Source organism: Nannobrachium achirus (genome assembly GCF_963921795.1).
Source record: "Nannobrachium achirus genome assembly, chromosome: 15".
Taxonomy (NCBI): domain Eukaryota; kingdom Metazoa; phylum Chordata; class Actinopteri; order Myctophiformes; family Myctophidae; genus Nannobrachium; species Nannobrachium achirus.
This window is the reverse complement of record NC_137822.1, coordinates 24367447-24382504: the sequence shown is the minus strand read 5'-3', so window position 1 is coordinate 24382504 and position 15058 is coordinate 24367447. Positions and strand designations below refer to the sequence as shown.

General features: G+C 43.4%; 1 protein-coding gene across 1 annotated transcript in view; it reads right to left on the bottom strand.

Moving 5' to 3' along the window:
• LOC308300050 (uncharacterized protein) overlaps positions 1-15058 on the bottom strand; it is a gene marked incomplete at both ends in the record, with an annotated part of 131748 nt that overhangs the window by 59635 nt on the left and 57055 nt on the right. The window contains 4 exons of the mRNA XM_080743815.1: positions 111-164; positions 4831-4875; positions 5797-5850; positions 8567-8611. Of these exons, the coding sequence (XP_080599941.1) occupies positions 111-164; positions 4831-4875; positions 5797-5850; positions 8567-8611 (198 nt within the window). The remainder of the gene's footprint in view (positions 1-110; positions 165-4830; positions 4876-5796; positions 5851-8566; positions 8612-15058) is intronic.

Genomic DNA, 15058 nt, shown 5'->3' with positions numbered 1-15058 from the left:
CTTATTGTCCAATCCCTACTAGAGAGTCCTTCTAAGACTCAACACGTGACCTGGTACAGCAGACATGTACAGTATGGTAATAGGTATGACATATATTATGTAGAACTCACTCTTTCACCGTCAGCTCCAGGTAGACCAAAGAGCCCTGGGATTCCAATGAAACCCTGTAGAGGGGAAAGGTGATACAAAGAGAAGACAAATGAGAGAAAGGGAAGATGAAATACAACAAGTACAATCTAATTGTTTCAGAGGACAGCAGATTAGGTTTCATTCCCTTTCATGGTTTCTTTATTGAGGCAGAGAGGAAGGAAGGGAGGCAGAGAGAAAGACAGACAGTGAATGAACATCAACTCAATTCCAGGCCTAAAAGGGTACCAAGGCTTTGTTCAGACTGCAGGCAAATCTGATTTGTTTCTCAAATCTGATAATTATGACTGTCCACACTTGATATGATCAGATCATATTTGTTTATTCAGACATCTGCTGTGGTAAAGGGCTAATGCTTAATGTACAGTTGTACACTCGCTCATACGATGGCCAGACATAGCTGATCTTCAAGCTCCCATCGTGACGTATCATGAGCATTTAGATCTGCTGTTTTCGCCGAGCGACATCGCCAGACAACAACGTATATAACTAGAGGTTCGCGGCCCTTCGGGCCGCTCACATCTAGAGTCCACGCCCGCTTTTTTTTTTTTTTTTTTATTAAAAAAAAAAGTTAATTTTTTTTTTTTTTTTAACTTTTTTGAAAAAAAACATTTTTTTTTAACTTTTTTGAAAAAAAACATTTTTTTTGAAACAAAAAAAAGTTTTTTGAATCAAAAAAAGTTTTGGCCTAATTGTGTTATTATTGTTACTATAATAGGCCTGCCAATGTTTTATTTTCATTATTTCAATGTTTTCATTTTAGCAACACACACACACACACACCCACACACACACACACAGACAGACAGACAGACAGACAGACAGACAGACAGACAGACAGACAGACAGACAGTATCTTGCTGTGAACTCTAGAGGTGAGTGGCCCGAACTCTAGAGGTGAGTGGCCCGAAGGGCCGCGAACTTCTTGTAAGATACAGGCTCTCGGCTAGCTAGCTACAGGCTCTCGGCTAGCTAGCCCAGTAACAGTGGATTCTAGTTTGTTAATTCCAGAAGAAAAGCTTGGTTGCTGGTTGGCTACACCTTTCAACAAATAAAACAATGAAATAGCGATTTGCATATAAAAAAGGAAGCTTTTGCAATTCTGTTGCATTCTTGAAAGTAAACTCCTTCTGCATGGACCGTCTGGACTGGAGGCAGGAAAGCATGGTGACACAATGTTTTTTTTGTTTCTTTTTTTCTTTGAGACGACATTGACACAGGATTATGGAATATATCCTTACATTGCAAAGGTAGGCTAATCAGCACCATCTGTATACTGTTGGCTGCCACTAAAGTATTTCTACTCCGTGAGGCTGTGTCCTCTCTCTCTCTCTGTCAGCACTGCTTTTACACCGCAAACGGTGACCTATAGAATCTGGTGACAATGCGAAAATTGCGGCGTGCGTGATTTGTTTATACTGTTTTTAGGTGATTCACACAGACAGAGGAAATATACACTCTCTTTCTCTCTCTCTCGTTTCTCTCTCTCGTATTGGGTGCCCCCCCCAAAAGGCAACTAAATTAAATAGGTCCTTTTGTGCTGTTAGCTGCATTAAGGCGGAAGGTTTATTCTATAGGCTGGCACCACAATGCTTTTTTTTTTTCTGTGTCTTGCTAGTCGCTCTCTCTCTCTCTCTCTCTCTCTCTCTCTCTCTCTCCCTCTCTCACACAAGCACACCTCCCTCTGTTGTAATTCGATACACTGCTGCGCTCAGCTCCACTTCCCCTGTTGCCTCCTCTCTCTCGTGCTTAGCGAATGAGCGGACGGCATAGGGTTGTGGGCGGTATTCCGTGAGTTCCAGCGACATACATCTGATCTACATCTGATCTACCTATGAGTTGAGGTGGATGTGAAAGGGCGTGAATGGGCTTGGAAGTGGGATGCGGCTCTTAAAGGATTGTAGAATAGGATCAGGCTTCAGTGTCAGAGTGTGAAGACTGAGACATCTTCAGAAATCAATTTTTGCTCTTCACACTCGATAAAACCAATCTGATTACAGTCTCGATAAGCCGAAAATCTGATTTGGTCTGCCAGTCTGAACATAGCCTAAGACTTCTACACCAGGGGTCTTCAACAGGGGGTCCGGGACCTCAGAGTTACTACAGGGGGTCCTCCAAATCTTTGTGTGATAGAAACCTTTTCCTCCTTTTTTATATTAACCTCTTGAACCCTAGCGTCCAAATTCTGAGAACATTAGCCAAAAATAGCAGATCTATAAGCTCACAATGCCTCGTAGTGCGAGGCGTTGTGAGTAGATGGGCTATTTTCAGCTATTTTCGGCAAAGAGCTTTGGTGTAGAGGGGAAAAAGAACAGACTAATTACAGAGTGAAAGGCCAAGTTTATTAATTATTGTTCAAGTGGTTAAAGGAGCTATAGTCAACTTTTTCTTGAAAAACGGATGCTAAAACAAAAATAATGTTTCGAAAATATTTTATAAAAAAATAAGCTTCATATATGTGTTTCAATTAAAAAATGACCACAAAAAGCGTAAAATAATGATAAAATAATCATTTTGGCCCTTTGTTTACATTTACAGGGCCCGTACTTTGTTTACATCCTAGTCTGTAGACTAGGATGTACACCTACAATGAAAAAGTTGACTATAGCTCCTTTAAATATATGAAAACACACAGTGACATGAATCCAAAATACACAATGATTGTGCTGTCAAACGATGAAACTATTATGGAATCTATGAAAAGGTTGTGGGGGTCCCTGCTTCATCTCTCTCTCAACTAAGGGGTCCTTGGCCTGAACACGTTGAAGACCCCTGCTCTACACTATCTCTGGGCACATTCCTATTGGTATTAATGGCGCTCTCAAAGTCCACGATGGGGGGGCCGTCCGGCGTGGATTTGGGGGTTGGGCTTCCATGGAGAAAGTGTATATGCCCATGGACTGCATGGTGCGGGCTTCCACGATGTAGTCCAAGGGCACATACCCTCACACCAGGGCAAAGACATCTCACTGGACTGTGGCTGGGCGCAGGGACACACAGCTGGAAACAACAACAACAACAACAACAACAACAACAACAACAGCAAGCACAGCAAAAAACAACAAGAAACTAACTCAGTGGTTCTCAACCTTTTCAGGCCGCGACCCCCAAAATAATCGTATTCTAACTGGGGACCCCCCTCCCCCCACCCCCACCCTGACAAGCACTAAGAGTTGAGGAATTACATTCTGTATGACACGGTTCTATTGTGAAAATAGCAGATCTACATGCTCACAACGCCTCGCGTTGCGAGGCGTTGTGAGCATGTAGATCGGCTAATTTCACAATTTCTGCCTCCAATATTAAACAAATTAAACCTTGTCCAATTTGTCGTTTTAGAGGCATTTAAAAAGTCCTTGAATTGTCACGTTAGAAATGTGCAGATACCCTAGATACACTTAAACATTATGTTGGTTTGTTTACTGTTGAGTGAGAAAACAATGTTGCGCATTAAGTTAATCATCTGGTGACCCCCAAAAATAATGTGGGGACCACCCTGGGGGTCCCGACCCACAGGTTGAGAACCACTGAACTAACTCACAAACACACACACACAGTGGGCACACTGGAGGCAAGACTGAGACATTGGGCTATGGTGAGGGTGTCTGTGGCGGGCCTCAGATGAGATGCTTTGCTCTAAGCACAATAATTACTGGAGGAGAGATGAGAAGAGTTTCTATGGACAGGAAGCTTTGCGGCTGACAGTGACAGTGACAGGAGAGAGAGGGAGGGAGAGAGGGAGAGAGAGAGAGAGAGAGAGAGAGAGAGAGGTGGGGGGGGGGGGGGGACTAGCGGGGCCTCATACGGAGCTTAAACAGGAAATTCCAGCATGTGGGGGTAGGGAAGGGTTTGGCGTAGCAAGGGGGGGCGCTGATAAAGAATCTTTATTGGAACGCAACATAAAAATCACTGTTTGTGCCAGAGTGTGTGTGTGTGTGTGTCTGTGTTTGTGTACCTAAAGGGTGTGTGTTTGTATGCGAAGGCGTGTCAACGGTTACAGTTCTTCGCTCACAGGCTGTGTACAGTGACACAAGTGTTTACGTGACGCCTCGTCGTCCTAAGTTTAGCATTCTATTAGTAGTTACATACGCTGATGGAATGCGTGCATACGTGTGTTTCTGGTCAAATGTGTCTGCGTGTGTTTATGTAGGTGGCAATGCCGTTATTCAAAGTGCTTATGAATATACATTGTGTGTGTAAAGGACAAAGTGCTGTATTGTGTAAAGTATGTGTGTAGATGTAAACACAAACACAAGCATGAAACGAGCACGCATTTGTCCAGTATGCAACACAATTAAATAAGTAGATTTTGTAGTGTAGTAATGAATGAATATAGTACATAGTAAAGTATAGACCTTTTTCCAAAGCGCTGCAGTGTAGCTCCGGTGTCGCTGTGCAAAGCCGTGGCGCTTGACACCACAGCTATGACTGCCACTCTGAGAAATCTGTATTATATTTTACTACATTTTATATAACAAAACTAGAAGTCTTGCTTCATTGTATCCTTGTCATTTAAAATACTTTTTTTACGCCTAATACGTGCCTCGTGGTACAAAGGTCTTGCATCTATAAGCTCACAATGTGCTTATAAATCGGCTATTTTCGGCATGCATCACCATCGTATGACAGAGTATAAATCAGGGCAACAGATCAGATATGATGGAGGAATAGAGGTTCACCTACCCGAGCACCTTTGGGCCCCATGGGTCCTACAGGCCCTGGTAAACCCTGGAAAAACAAAAACAAAACAAAAAACAGAAGCAGCAGTTCAGTGGTTTAACATTGGTGATGTGGATGAGTACTAAACTGAAACACTGTTTCCACAAACACTCTACAATTAGGTCACTGTGCTTACAGAGTGACCTTTCAACAAAATTGGAAGTAGCTCATGACAAATGACTATTAGCACTGATTTAAGTCATTATTTCCGGTGTATGATAGTCCACAATCTCACAAATGGCATAACATTTTATTGTGTTAAACCTTTAAAGTTACAACCCCAGTCCCAAACACCTAGTACAGCCTAAAGCACTGTTTCCCAAACAATGGGTCGTGACCCATTTGTAGGTCACAACAACTCGAGTAAAAATCCCATTTTCAAAAGATGGAAAACCTTTTGAAATATATAATTTTATTTTTTAGAAACTGAAGAATTGTATACATTTTCAAACAAACAAGAAATACATCTAAGAAATTCCATAAATAAAATATAATAATATAAGTTAAAGGGGAGAACCACCCATTTGAGAACCACCCATTTGATGATGTCATTTACAATACAAACCCCAAAATCAATCCTCCAGTTCTAGGCAACACAGAAGGGGGGAACTTTTTTTCTTATTTCCACATAACAACTCAAAGGTATATTAATGACATAGTTCAATGTTGAAAATGGGTGGTTCTCCCCTTTACAAAGTAGTGAAAACAGCCAATCTACAAGATCTACAAGCTCTCAACGCGTCGCTTTGCGCCACGTTGAGAGCTTGTAGATCGGCTATTTTCACTAGTCTGGGTCCCAGGGCCAACGTCTAATCTCTCTTTTTGGGTCGCGAGCTGACAGGTTTAGGAACCACTGGGCTAGACTAGTCCACCACCCCGTTCCCTGCCTACTGCACCCATCACAGCACAGCATCCGAGGATTTACTGCACCTGCCTGCCAGGATAACCTTTGGCACCTGGGCTTCCGCTCGGACCCAGCTCACCCTGCAGAGAATAGAAAGATGAAGAGAGAGAGGGAGAAAGAGAGACGGAGGCGGGTCAAAATGATGGACTCGTAGACACAGACAGGTCTTTGTGCAGGGTAGCAGGTAGTTTGAGAAAGAACAGGGGTGGGGTTGGGGGGCATAATAAGCCAAATAGCCCTTGGGGGACAGGAGGTGAGGTCCATGGGGCCGTGCAACATATCTTACCGTGCACTGGTCCGCTGCCAGTGTGGTAGGTTTAATGGTCCATAATGTGTTTTGAAGGAAAGTGCTGCTTTTGCGTATGAAAGTTACTTTATAGTCAGTCACCATTGCTCTCATTGCTCTGGGGTCCCCGCCTGGACACTTTTTGTAAACCACAAAAAGAAATGTTGGCATTATAGACATTTATTTATTTATTTGTTTTTCAAAACTCTTTGAAAATAAATAATGACATAAATAAAAAAATATGTTTGGATAATTTGGTGTTTATAGACTAAACAAGTTATGTCATCTGGGGCGTGTTTAGTTTTATGTATGTACATAAACATAAATAGAAGGGCCCGGGCGGGTGATGCCAACATTCCTAGAGCATGAACGCATGCATGTCTAATTTCCTAGTACCTGTCGGTAACTGCCTTTGATATACCATAACTGGTGTGCAGTGCAATAGAATACAATACAATACAATGTAACCACTTTAACCTTTGTGTCCCTATTCTGGGCATGTCATAATAGGCTAAGAGGCCCAAACTATGTGAACATTCATTTAGATGAAAACAGCAGATCTACAAACTCACAACGTCATTGGGTTGTGTAGCCAGTCAGTATAGGATGGCAAAGGTGCATGCAGTGGATCTATAGCAGGGGTTTCAAAGTGGGCGACGGGTGGGGCACCCTGGGGTGCCGTGACGGCAGTCCAGGGGTGCCGTGAGATAATATTTGGAATTTATTTGGACAATTAAAAATATATTTAGTATCATTTTAAACTTGAAGTACAAATTTATTTTCTATAAAATTTAACCAAAATGGCTATTATCTCAATGTTTTCCTCACAACATAATCGCTAAAATATGCTAAAAATATAAGGTGCTAGGAGTGAAAATTATGAATATAATGTAGGGGTGCCCTGGGTGAAGAAAATATCTATAGGGGTGCCCTGAGCCAAAAAAGTTTGGGAACCCCTGATCTATAGCTCAGTGTGGGTCCACAGGAGTCATTTCCGTCACACAGTACAGTAATAAAGTGGATGCTCAGTTTATACCGAGCAGCTGTCCTGTGCTCTGGAGAGCTAGGGCAGCATGGGCTGCCAAACAGTTGTGCCTCTATTACTCAATCAGCGATGTTTGGGTGATTCAAGCTGAAGGGTCCCTGGTCACCAGCAGTGGCTGCTTAGTGTGAAAGGTGGGGGCGTTTGAGGGTGCACACGAGTCACGACAGGACAAGGAAAAACACACACACGCTTCAGTGGAACTCTCCTGTGCCGGTGACGTCAGCATTAGAGAAGGGACACACTCACACTACTGTGTGACAACAAGGCGAGAGAGGGTCTTTCCCTGGGACCCTTTCCGGAGTAGTAGTGGATGACCCAGCTTGGCTGAAAATAGCCCTTTAATTTAGGCACTACGGGGCTGGGAAGCTCCAGCACTGAAATAGCCTCCGCTGTCCTGGATGGGAACTGTCAGAGCCAAGTCTCCTCCTACTTGTTCCAGGGAGGAGAAGGGTTCACTGGGACAGTGCTCCTCCAGTGTCCACGACTCAGCCAGACGCAGTGTGAGAGAGGAGGGACGGATGCAGAGAGATATGTGCTGGCCATTGGGAAAAGCGGGACAACTCCCGAACGGCCGGTTCATTCCCGGCTGGTCCAGGCCGGCCATTAGGAAAAAATTAAAAATAATGTCGGCCTTCGTTCCTTTTTGGGGGCTGGGCGGCCAACAAAGTAAATCGTCACTGTCGGGCAGAAACCTTGTATCTCCAATTTTCAAATTTGTAAATTTCTTCGCAAAGCAAAGCCCTGCTTCATCATACAAGGCAGTCGCACAAAAGTAGTGAAAACAGCACATCTACAAGCACACCACGCCAGGCGTTGTGTGCTTGTAGATCGGCTGTTTTCACTAGTTTAAATCATTTAAATGATAAATACAAAACAAACGGTTTTGGACATACAAGGTTTCCACCGGACAACAACGAAATATAACTCATGTAATTGGCCCACTGGCTTGTCACTTGTCATGATCTGAAATGGCAAATCTTTGAGTAGCAGCAGCGGCAGCGCTATAGAGAGATCTCTCTCTCTCTATAGCGCGCAATGAGGGCCTCTCCAACTCTTTTTCCCAGGCTGAATCAGGGGCCCAGCATGTCCCTGACTCTAAAAGATGGACATTGAGCGTGTCATAAGCATCAGGGTGAAACCCAAGATGATATGATGGTAGCCTCTGAAGCCAGGCAACTCTTAGTTCTAGGGGTTGCAATCAACGGAATCGATTATTAATCTGTTTTGAGAGATTCATTGCTATGTTCGACTCTCCAAGACGCACACATGCATGCACGCACACACGCATATACACCAATACGGTTCATGTTTATGAGCATTCATACATACATACCAACGTGCATTTACACTTTGGCGTAGAAGAAAAGGAACGGGCAAAGGATGGAACCTTGGGGGACCCCGGTCAATGAAGTATATACTTTAGGGATTAAATGATTAAACTGCAGCTCAGAAAAAAGATACTTACAGGCTCTCCAGGGAGACCAGGGGGCCCAGGGTGACCTTTCTGTCCCTGAAAGAGACAAACAAACATCAACTTAGCAGCTGAAGGACAGAGCATTGATTCAAAGAGGCAGTTGAAACGCGTTTTCTAGTGACATGATTCACATGAAGCATAAATCAGCTTACAGGAACGAGAGTCCAACAGATGAAAAGAACATAATGCCGTAATTCATACTTTGTCATACAGTATGATGGTGTTGCACAGCGAAAATAGCTGATCTACAAGCTCACAACGCATTGCATTGCGACGCGCCGTGAGCTTATAAATCGCTTATATTTGGCAAGTAGTTCCGCTGTGCGACACCAGCGCGCAACAAAGTGTAAATCAGGCTTAAAAAGTAGTTTTAATGTGTGCTCCAACTACAGTAGCACCAATAGAGGGTATGCGCATGCATAAAGTGAAATAAAATCGAGTGGCAAAGTGAGTTTAACGCTGTTTAATGCAATCAGAGAGGACTTTTGGATGTAAGGGCTGTCAAGGCAAAAACCTTTTTTTTTTGCCACTCAGTAGGCGTTCCCGCATAACTTCCGGGTATGATGATGATGTCACACGCATACCCTCTATAGGCAAACACCAGGGCCATAAGGAATCTGGTTGGTTGTTGTGGTGGTATCACATTTTTCCACTGGCCATGTTCACAGAAACAAAAGGGATGCTGGTGGAAACAGGCAAGGATCACTTTACATTTACCACCAAGAATAGACCACCAGACTAGACACTGAAGACACATGAGGATTCTAGTGTTCTGCTGACTCCAGCAACACAGGCCTCCAACAAATGAAAAGGGGGGGGGGGGGGGATCAAATAGGTGGGCGGACATGCTTTCCTAAACCGCACACTTTGATAGAGAAATGGAGAGAAGCACAGAGAGAGAGAGGGGGGTGGGCAGAGAGGAAAAGAAAAGGAAAGACTCCTGTTGTTCCGTTTTCCTAAACCACAGCCTCAGAATATAGCGATCCAAGACTCCCAGAGTTCCTGTGAACGATGCCTGGGACCTGTCATCCGACTGACTGCAGCGGGAGGATCATTAAGTTACACAATCGCACGCCGAGCATTCCTATTAGCGTCTCAATAATAACCATGTCACTGTCAGCACGATACCACCCACACACACACACACACACACACACACACACAGCGCTTGACTGGATTCAGCTGTTACAGTATGCACCCACAACTACATTTGCTTTGCAATTTTGTAATATTATACTGAGTTTCAAGCTAAGTAGCCCGTGACTTTTCATCCTGTGTGTCTCTAGGTTGGTGTACTTTACTGTATATCTTGGGGTTACAAATGAACCAAATCTCCCTGCAGAGACCACTAGAGGGAGACTGTCAGGTAATAAAATAGAAAGCGGGGACGCCCCTTTGAGCGGGCAAATCAGAGCCTGTAACTCTGAGTGTACAAATGGAAACAAATGGGTCCATTTGGTTCCCTTTGTACACTCCCAGAGCCATGGGGGTCCTTGAAATAAAAAAATAAAAAAAGTTTGACAACCACTTAGCGTGTTTTTAACTCATTAACTTTACAAATCATAAAAAAAACATTTACAGAGTCACACCGTACTAACACACACTTTACAATTCCTGGCTCACATACAGTATAGAAGCACCATGTCCATGGGGACTGCTATTACCACAATGAAATGAACCATCTGGAACTCTTGACATTTGCTGTTCCATGCAATGTGACAGAACTGAAAAGACATACGCAGGGGTGTCACAAGGGGTAGGAAAGTGGGACTGAGTTACCAGGGCCCAAGGTGGAGGGGCCCTAGTAACTTTAGAAAAAAATAGCAGATATACAAGCTCACAGCGCGGCACCGAGTGCCGCGCTGCAAGCTTGTAGATCTGCTATTTTTTAAAAGTCGTGAAAATGTGTGCAAATCTTTGAATATGTATTTTTTAAGCGAACATTTGTAACTCAAATTTTGCTTCCGGGGTAGTCCCTGGAACTCAATATTTTGAGATGGGGGTCCGTGGCCAAATTCATATCATTTTGGGGGTCCTTCACATGAAAAAGTTTGAGCATCACTGACATGGAAACATGCGTTTCTTGCACACATTTTCACAATTTTTCAAAAATAGCAGATCTACAAGCTCGCAGCGCGGCACTCTGTGCCGCGCTGTGAGCTTGTATATCTGCTATTTTTCAATAGTTAACATTCATGGGGGGCCCGCAGTGAATCCTTGTACCCGGGGCCCAGAATTTGGTGTGACGCCCCTGGACGCACGCGCGCACGCGCACACACGCGCACACACACACACGTGGCTGATCCTGAGCCCTGGCCTCACTCAGGCCCATATAGCCAGACCATCTCAGATCCTTATCTCGCTCATTATAACCCTGCTAATGAGAGCGGCTGTTTCCCACTGGCCCGCCCCTGTTTACAATGCCACTTGCTTAACGAGCATGTGTGTTCAATCAGATAAAGCCAACAGAATGCCTTTCATTTACAACAGCTCACCCAGTAGCACCCTGTAAGCACTTTTTCCCCTGTCGCACCTCACTAAGCTGCAGAGGTCCCATGCATGGCACGCTAGGCCACCGTTTCTCAGCGGCAGGTGGGCCCGTGGACCAACTGCAGTCCAAGTGGACAGGTCTTTAGCTCAGTCTCTCAGCCTGAGGATTTGAGTGTAGTATGGGTTCCTACCAATAAGTGCTATCAAATGCGGGTCTGTGGCCTAATGAAGATGAAATTAATATGGAAACTGAATATGAAACTTGAATCTCATTTAGACCCGGAAACACTGTCTATGTCACTTTAGCTAAAGTATAAAAAATTGTTATTCAAAAATAGCATAATATACAAGCTCATAGCATAGATCCATTTTTGACAAAATGATGAAAATTTGTAGAGCGAACATTTGTAACTCAAAACCTTTGCTTCTGCAGGTAGCTGGAAGAACATTTTGAGAGGGGGGGGGGGGGGGGGGTCCACAGCCAAATACATGATTTTGGGGGTCCTTGAGGTTTGACAACGACTGATCATAGAAAGATGCGTTTTTCAAAAACTTCAGCCTAAGGTCTCAATGGGTTAAAATAGATTGGGAATCACAAAACTAAAATGGAACCCAAATGTGGAAAATACTCCTTTTTTGCTTAGTCAACTGAATGCACAAAACATTTGAACGCTCTTGAGTTACAGACCTACAAGGACCATTCGGCCCGCTGGAGGTTGTCGGACCCCGACGTTGAGAAACAGCATATTCTAGTGGAAAGGAAATAAAAGACATGTTCCTCTGAGGGAGCCGAGATGATTTGCTTTGGTTAACTACCACCACAAAACAGTTGTCATAATGTGATAAAATCATTTTTATGATGCACAATTCATGAGCACCCAGCCACCCACAATAATAAAGAGCACAACAGTCAAGACAAAACAGCAAGCTAATAAAACAGAATTGACAAAAATGTCTTAGGGCATAACATGAACATTTTTATTCTTTCCACCCTTGTATCTCAGTATCAAAAGATAAAACCATTAACCATTTTAAGCCCCACTTTTACACTTTTAGCCATTTGAAAATAGCAGATGCTACATGCTTACATAAAAGGCACATTGTGAACATGTGTGCGCATATGGACACTCAACAAAAAGGACGAGCAGTTGAAAAAAAACGTGTCACGGTGTCCCTGGTGCGTTTTCAACTTCAGGGGCTTTAGTGGTAGTAGGGGTCTTCACAGCACACAGAGACTCATCACCTTCATGCCAGACGAGATTCTCCTGATAGAAAGCGATCACAACCTGTGGGCACTTGACGTTGGCCACTTTGGACGGCACCAGGTCGGCGTCGTCACATCCCTTCCACTTCATCAGGAACATCACCTCTCCAGCGGAATCAGTAGCTCCATGGATCTTCTCTGGTTCCAGTCCTCTCTCAAAGCCCCATGCAGGTGCCTCATGGACCTCGGCCTCGACTTCATACTCTTCCTCTTCCTCGGAGGAGGATGAAGACTCCTCTTTAACAAACTTCTTTCCCATGGTGATGGTGGCTGCTCAACACGCTGTATATCACAGATAATGTATAAGTGAGTGACAAATAAAACCTTATTCGATCTTATCCCATTCAGGCCTAGAATTATTGAATGCTTTTACCAGTGAAAAATAGCAGATATACAAGCTCACAGCGCGGCACCGAGTGCCGCGCTGCAAGCTTGTAGATCTGCCATTTTTGAAAAAGTCATGAAAATGTGCGCAAATCTTTGAATATACATTTTCAAAGCGAACGTTAGTAACTAAAATGTTGCTTCTGGGGTAGTCTCGCGTAGCCAGACAACTATTCCACAATCTCTGAATGCTATATAGAGTCTGGAACAGCTGCTCCCGAACGGCGAGTATCGGAAACGGGCATTGCCGTTCAAAAAATATATTTTAAAATGTCATTTCTGCTAAGCATCAAGCTAAACATGCTTATATGATTTTTATTTATATAATGATAAATGTGTGCGATGTGAGACTGAAACGGAAGTGACGTGGGGGCTTCACTTCCGCTTTCATCTCGCACTCATTTTTATCTTTCTGCTTTGCCAGACTGTATGCTGGGAGCATTTGACCAAATCGCGGAGGCAACCGTCTGGCCACGCGAGACTACTTCTGGGGGGTCCCTGGAACTAAATATTTTGAGATGGGAGTCCGACGTCCGTGGCCAAATAAATATCATTTTGGGGGTCCTTCACATGAAAAGGTTTGAGAACCACTGACATAGTCTCTCAAGCAGACAGACTAACAGACTAACTGAGCTCCAGTTAAGTGAAAAGGACCTTTTCTTTGATGATGGCTAGCCAGATTGCTGACATAGAAACATTGGTTTTTCAAAAAACCTTAGAAGGATTCAAAAGACACTATAGAATCGGGTCAATTCTAATTTTCACAATTTTTCAAAAATAGCAGATCTACAAGCTCGCAGCGCGGCACCGAGCTTGTATATCTGCTATTTTTCAATAGTTAAAGCATAAAATAATGATACACAATAATGTGTACCCATTCTTAAATATCAGTTGCACATACAGGATGTAGACAAACCTTATCAGAGTAGACTGTTGAATGTGTAGATGCCAAAATCAGCTGCCACCTTGGTTTAGTGGAGTGTATCAGTTTGAGGCCTGCACTCCAGCAAAACTGCCCAGACTAGATATGAGCAGTTTATGTGTGAGCAGCCACACCAACCCAGGTGTCAGCCATGATTTCCAACGAGCCACTCTCCAGATCAGCAACCAATCAGACAACTGGTCTTGAGGACAAGGGGCCGTCACAAGTCCATGCTTAGCACAGAGTGTACAAATGTAAATGCAGGACTCTAAAAAAGTAATTTGTCATGAATAAAATAATTTTCTACTAACTACGGCACTGTTTCCCAAGCACTGGGTCGGGACCAAATTGTGGGTTGCAGACACATTTTTGTGGGCCCTTAATTTTTGGTTTCTACATTTTGTTTTAAATTATTATTATTTAAAAAAAAGATTTTCAAGAATAATTAAAAAAAATAAAAAGTAATTTCATTAAATACAATAATAATAAGAAGAAATCCCATAAACTAGAAAACAAATGTTTAAGAAATAGTGAAAATAGTTGCTGTTCACTAGTTTGGGCCCCCGGGCAAACGTCTAATTTCTCTTTTGGGTCACGGGTAAAACGTTTTTGAACCACTGAACTACAGTATACACCACTGATGATGTACAATATACCTACAGTATGTGATGTCTGCCAATGTGTCTGGCTCTATTTGACACAGTTGAATGCCAGAAACCTCTATAAATAAATATATGTAGTAGTGATGCCATGGGGAAATTACTTTTCTGCATTTGACCCAGAAAAACATGCTCCTCAGATTCATGTCTTGCTCAGCGACACTTCAACAATAAGCCTGAAGGGGCAAAGAATCAAACTAGAGACCTTCTGATGTCAAGGCATCCACTCTACCTCTGAGCATAAGTGGCTCAGGACTTGAAGCGGCAATTTGGGAATCGGATGCTTTCTGGTTTGATCTCCAGCCTGGGTTACTATCAGTCATTGGGGAAGACACTGAAACCCCAAACTGATGAGCAGGTTGGTGCCTTGCATGGATTCCTCCACCATCAAACTTGTGAAGCATTTTGGATAAAGGTGCCATATAAATGCACCACTTACTATCATCTTTCCACTTCTCTCCTTCTATAAGCCACTGCAGGGAGCCATGTTACAATGAAGGCTGTTTTGTGAGTAGTGTACACTTCAACCAGTCTGCTTGGAAAATCAATACCTTAGAGTTCAAATTAATAGAGAAATCTTGGCTGCAATCTGGCCACAATGGACACCTCTCATGTTTGCGCGGTCTGAGCTCCAAGTCAAACAGCGCATGTTTTCTTCCATATAAACACCAATTATTAATAGGGGCAGGATAGAGTCATGATTCTGTGTAAGTTGAGGAATTGATGGTTGATTTGAATCAGCCTGTAATTAGGATGATGAGGAT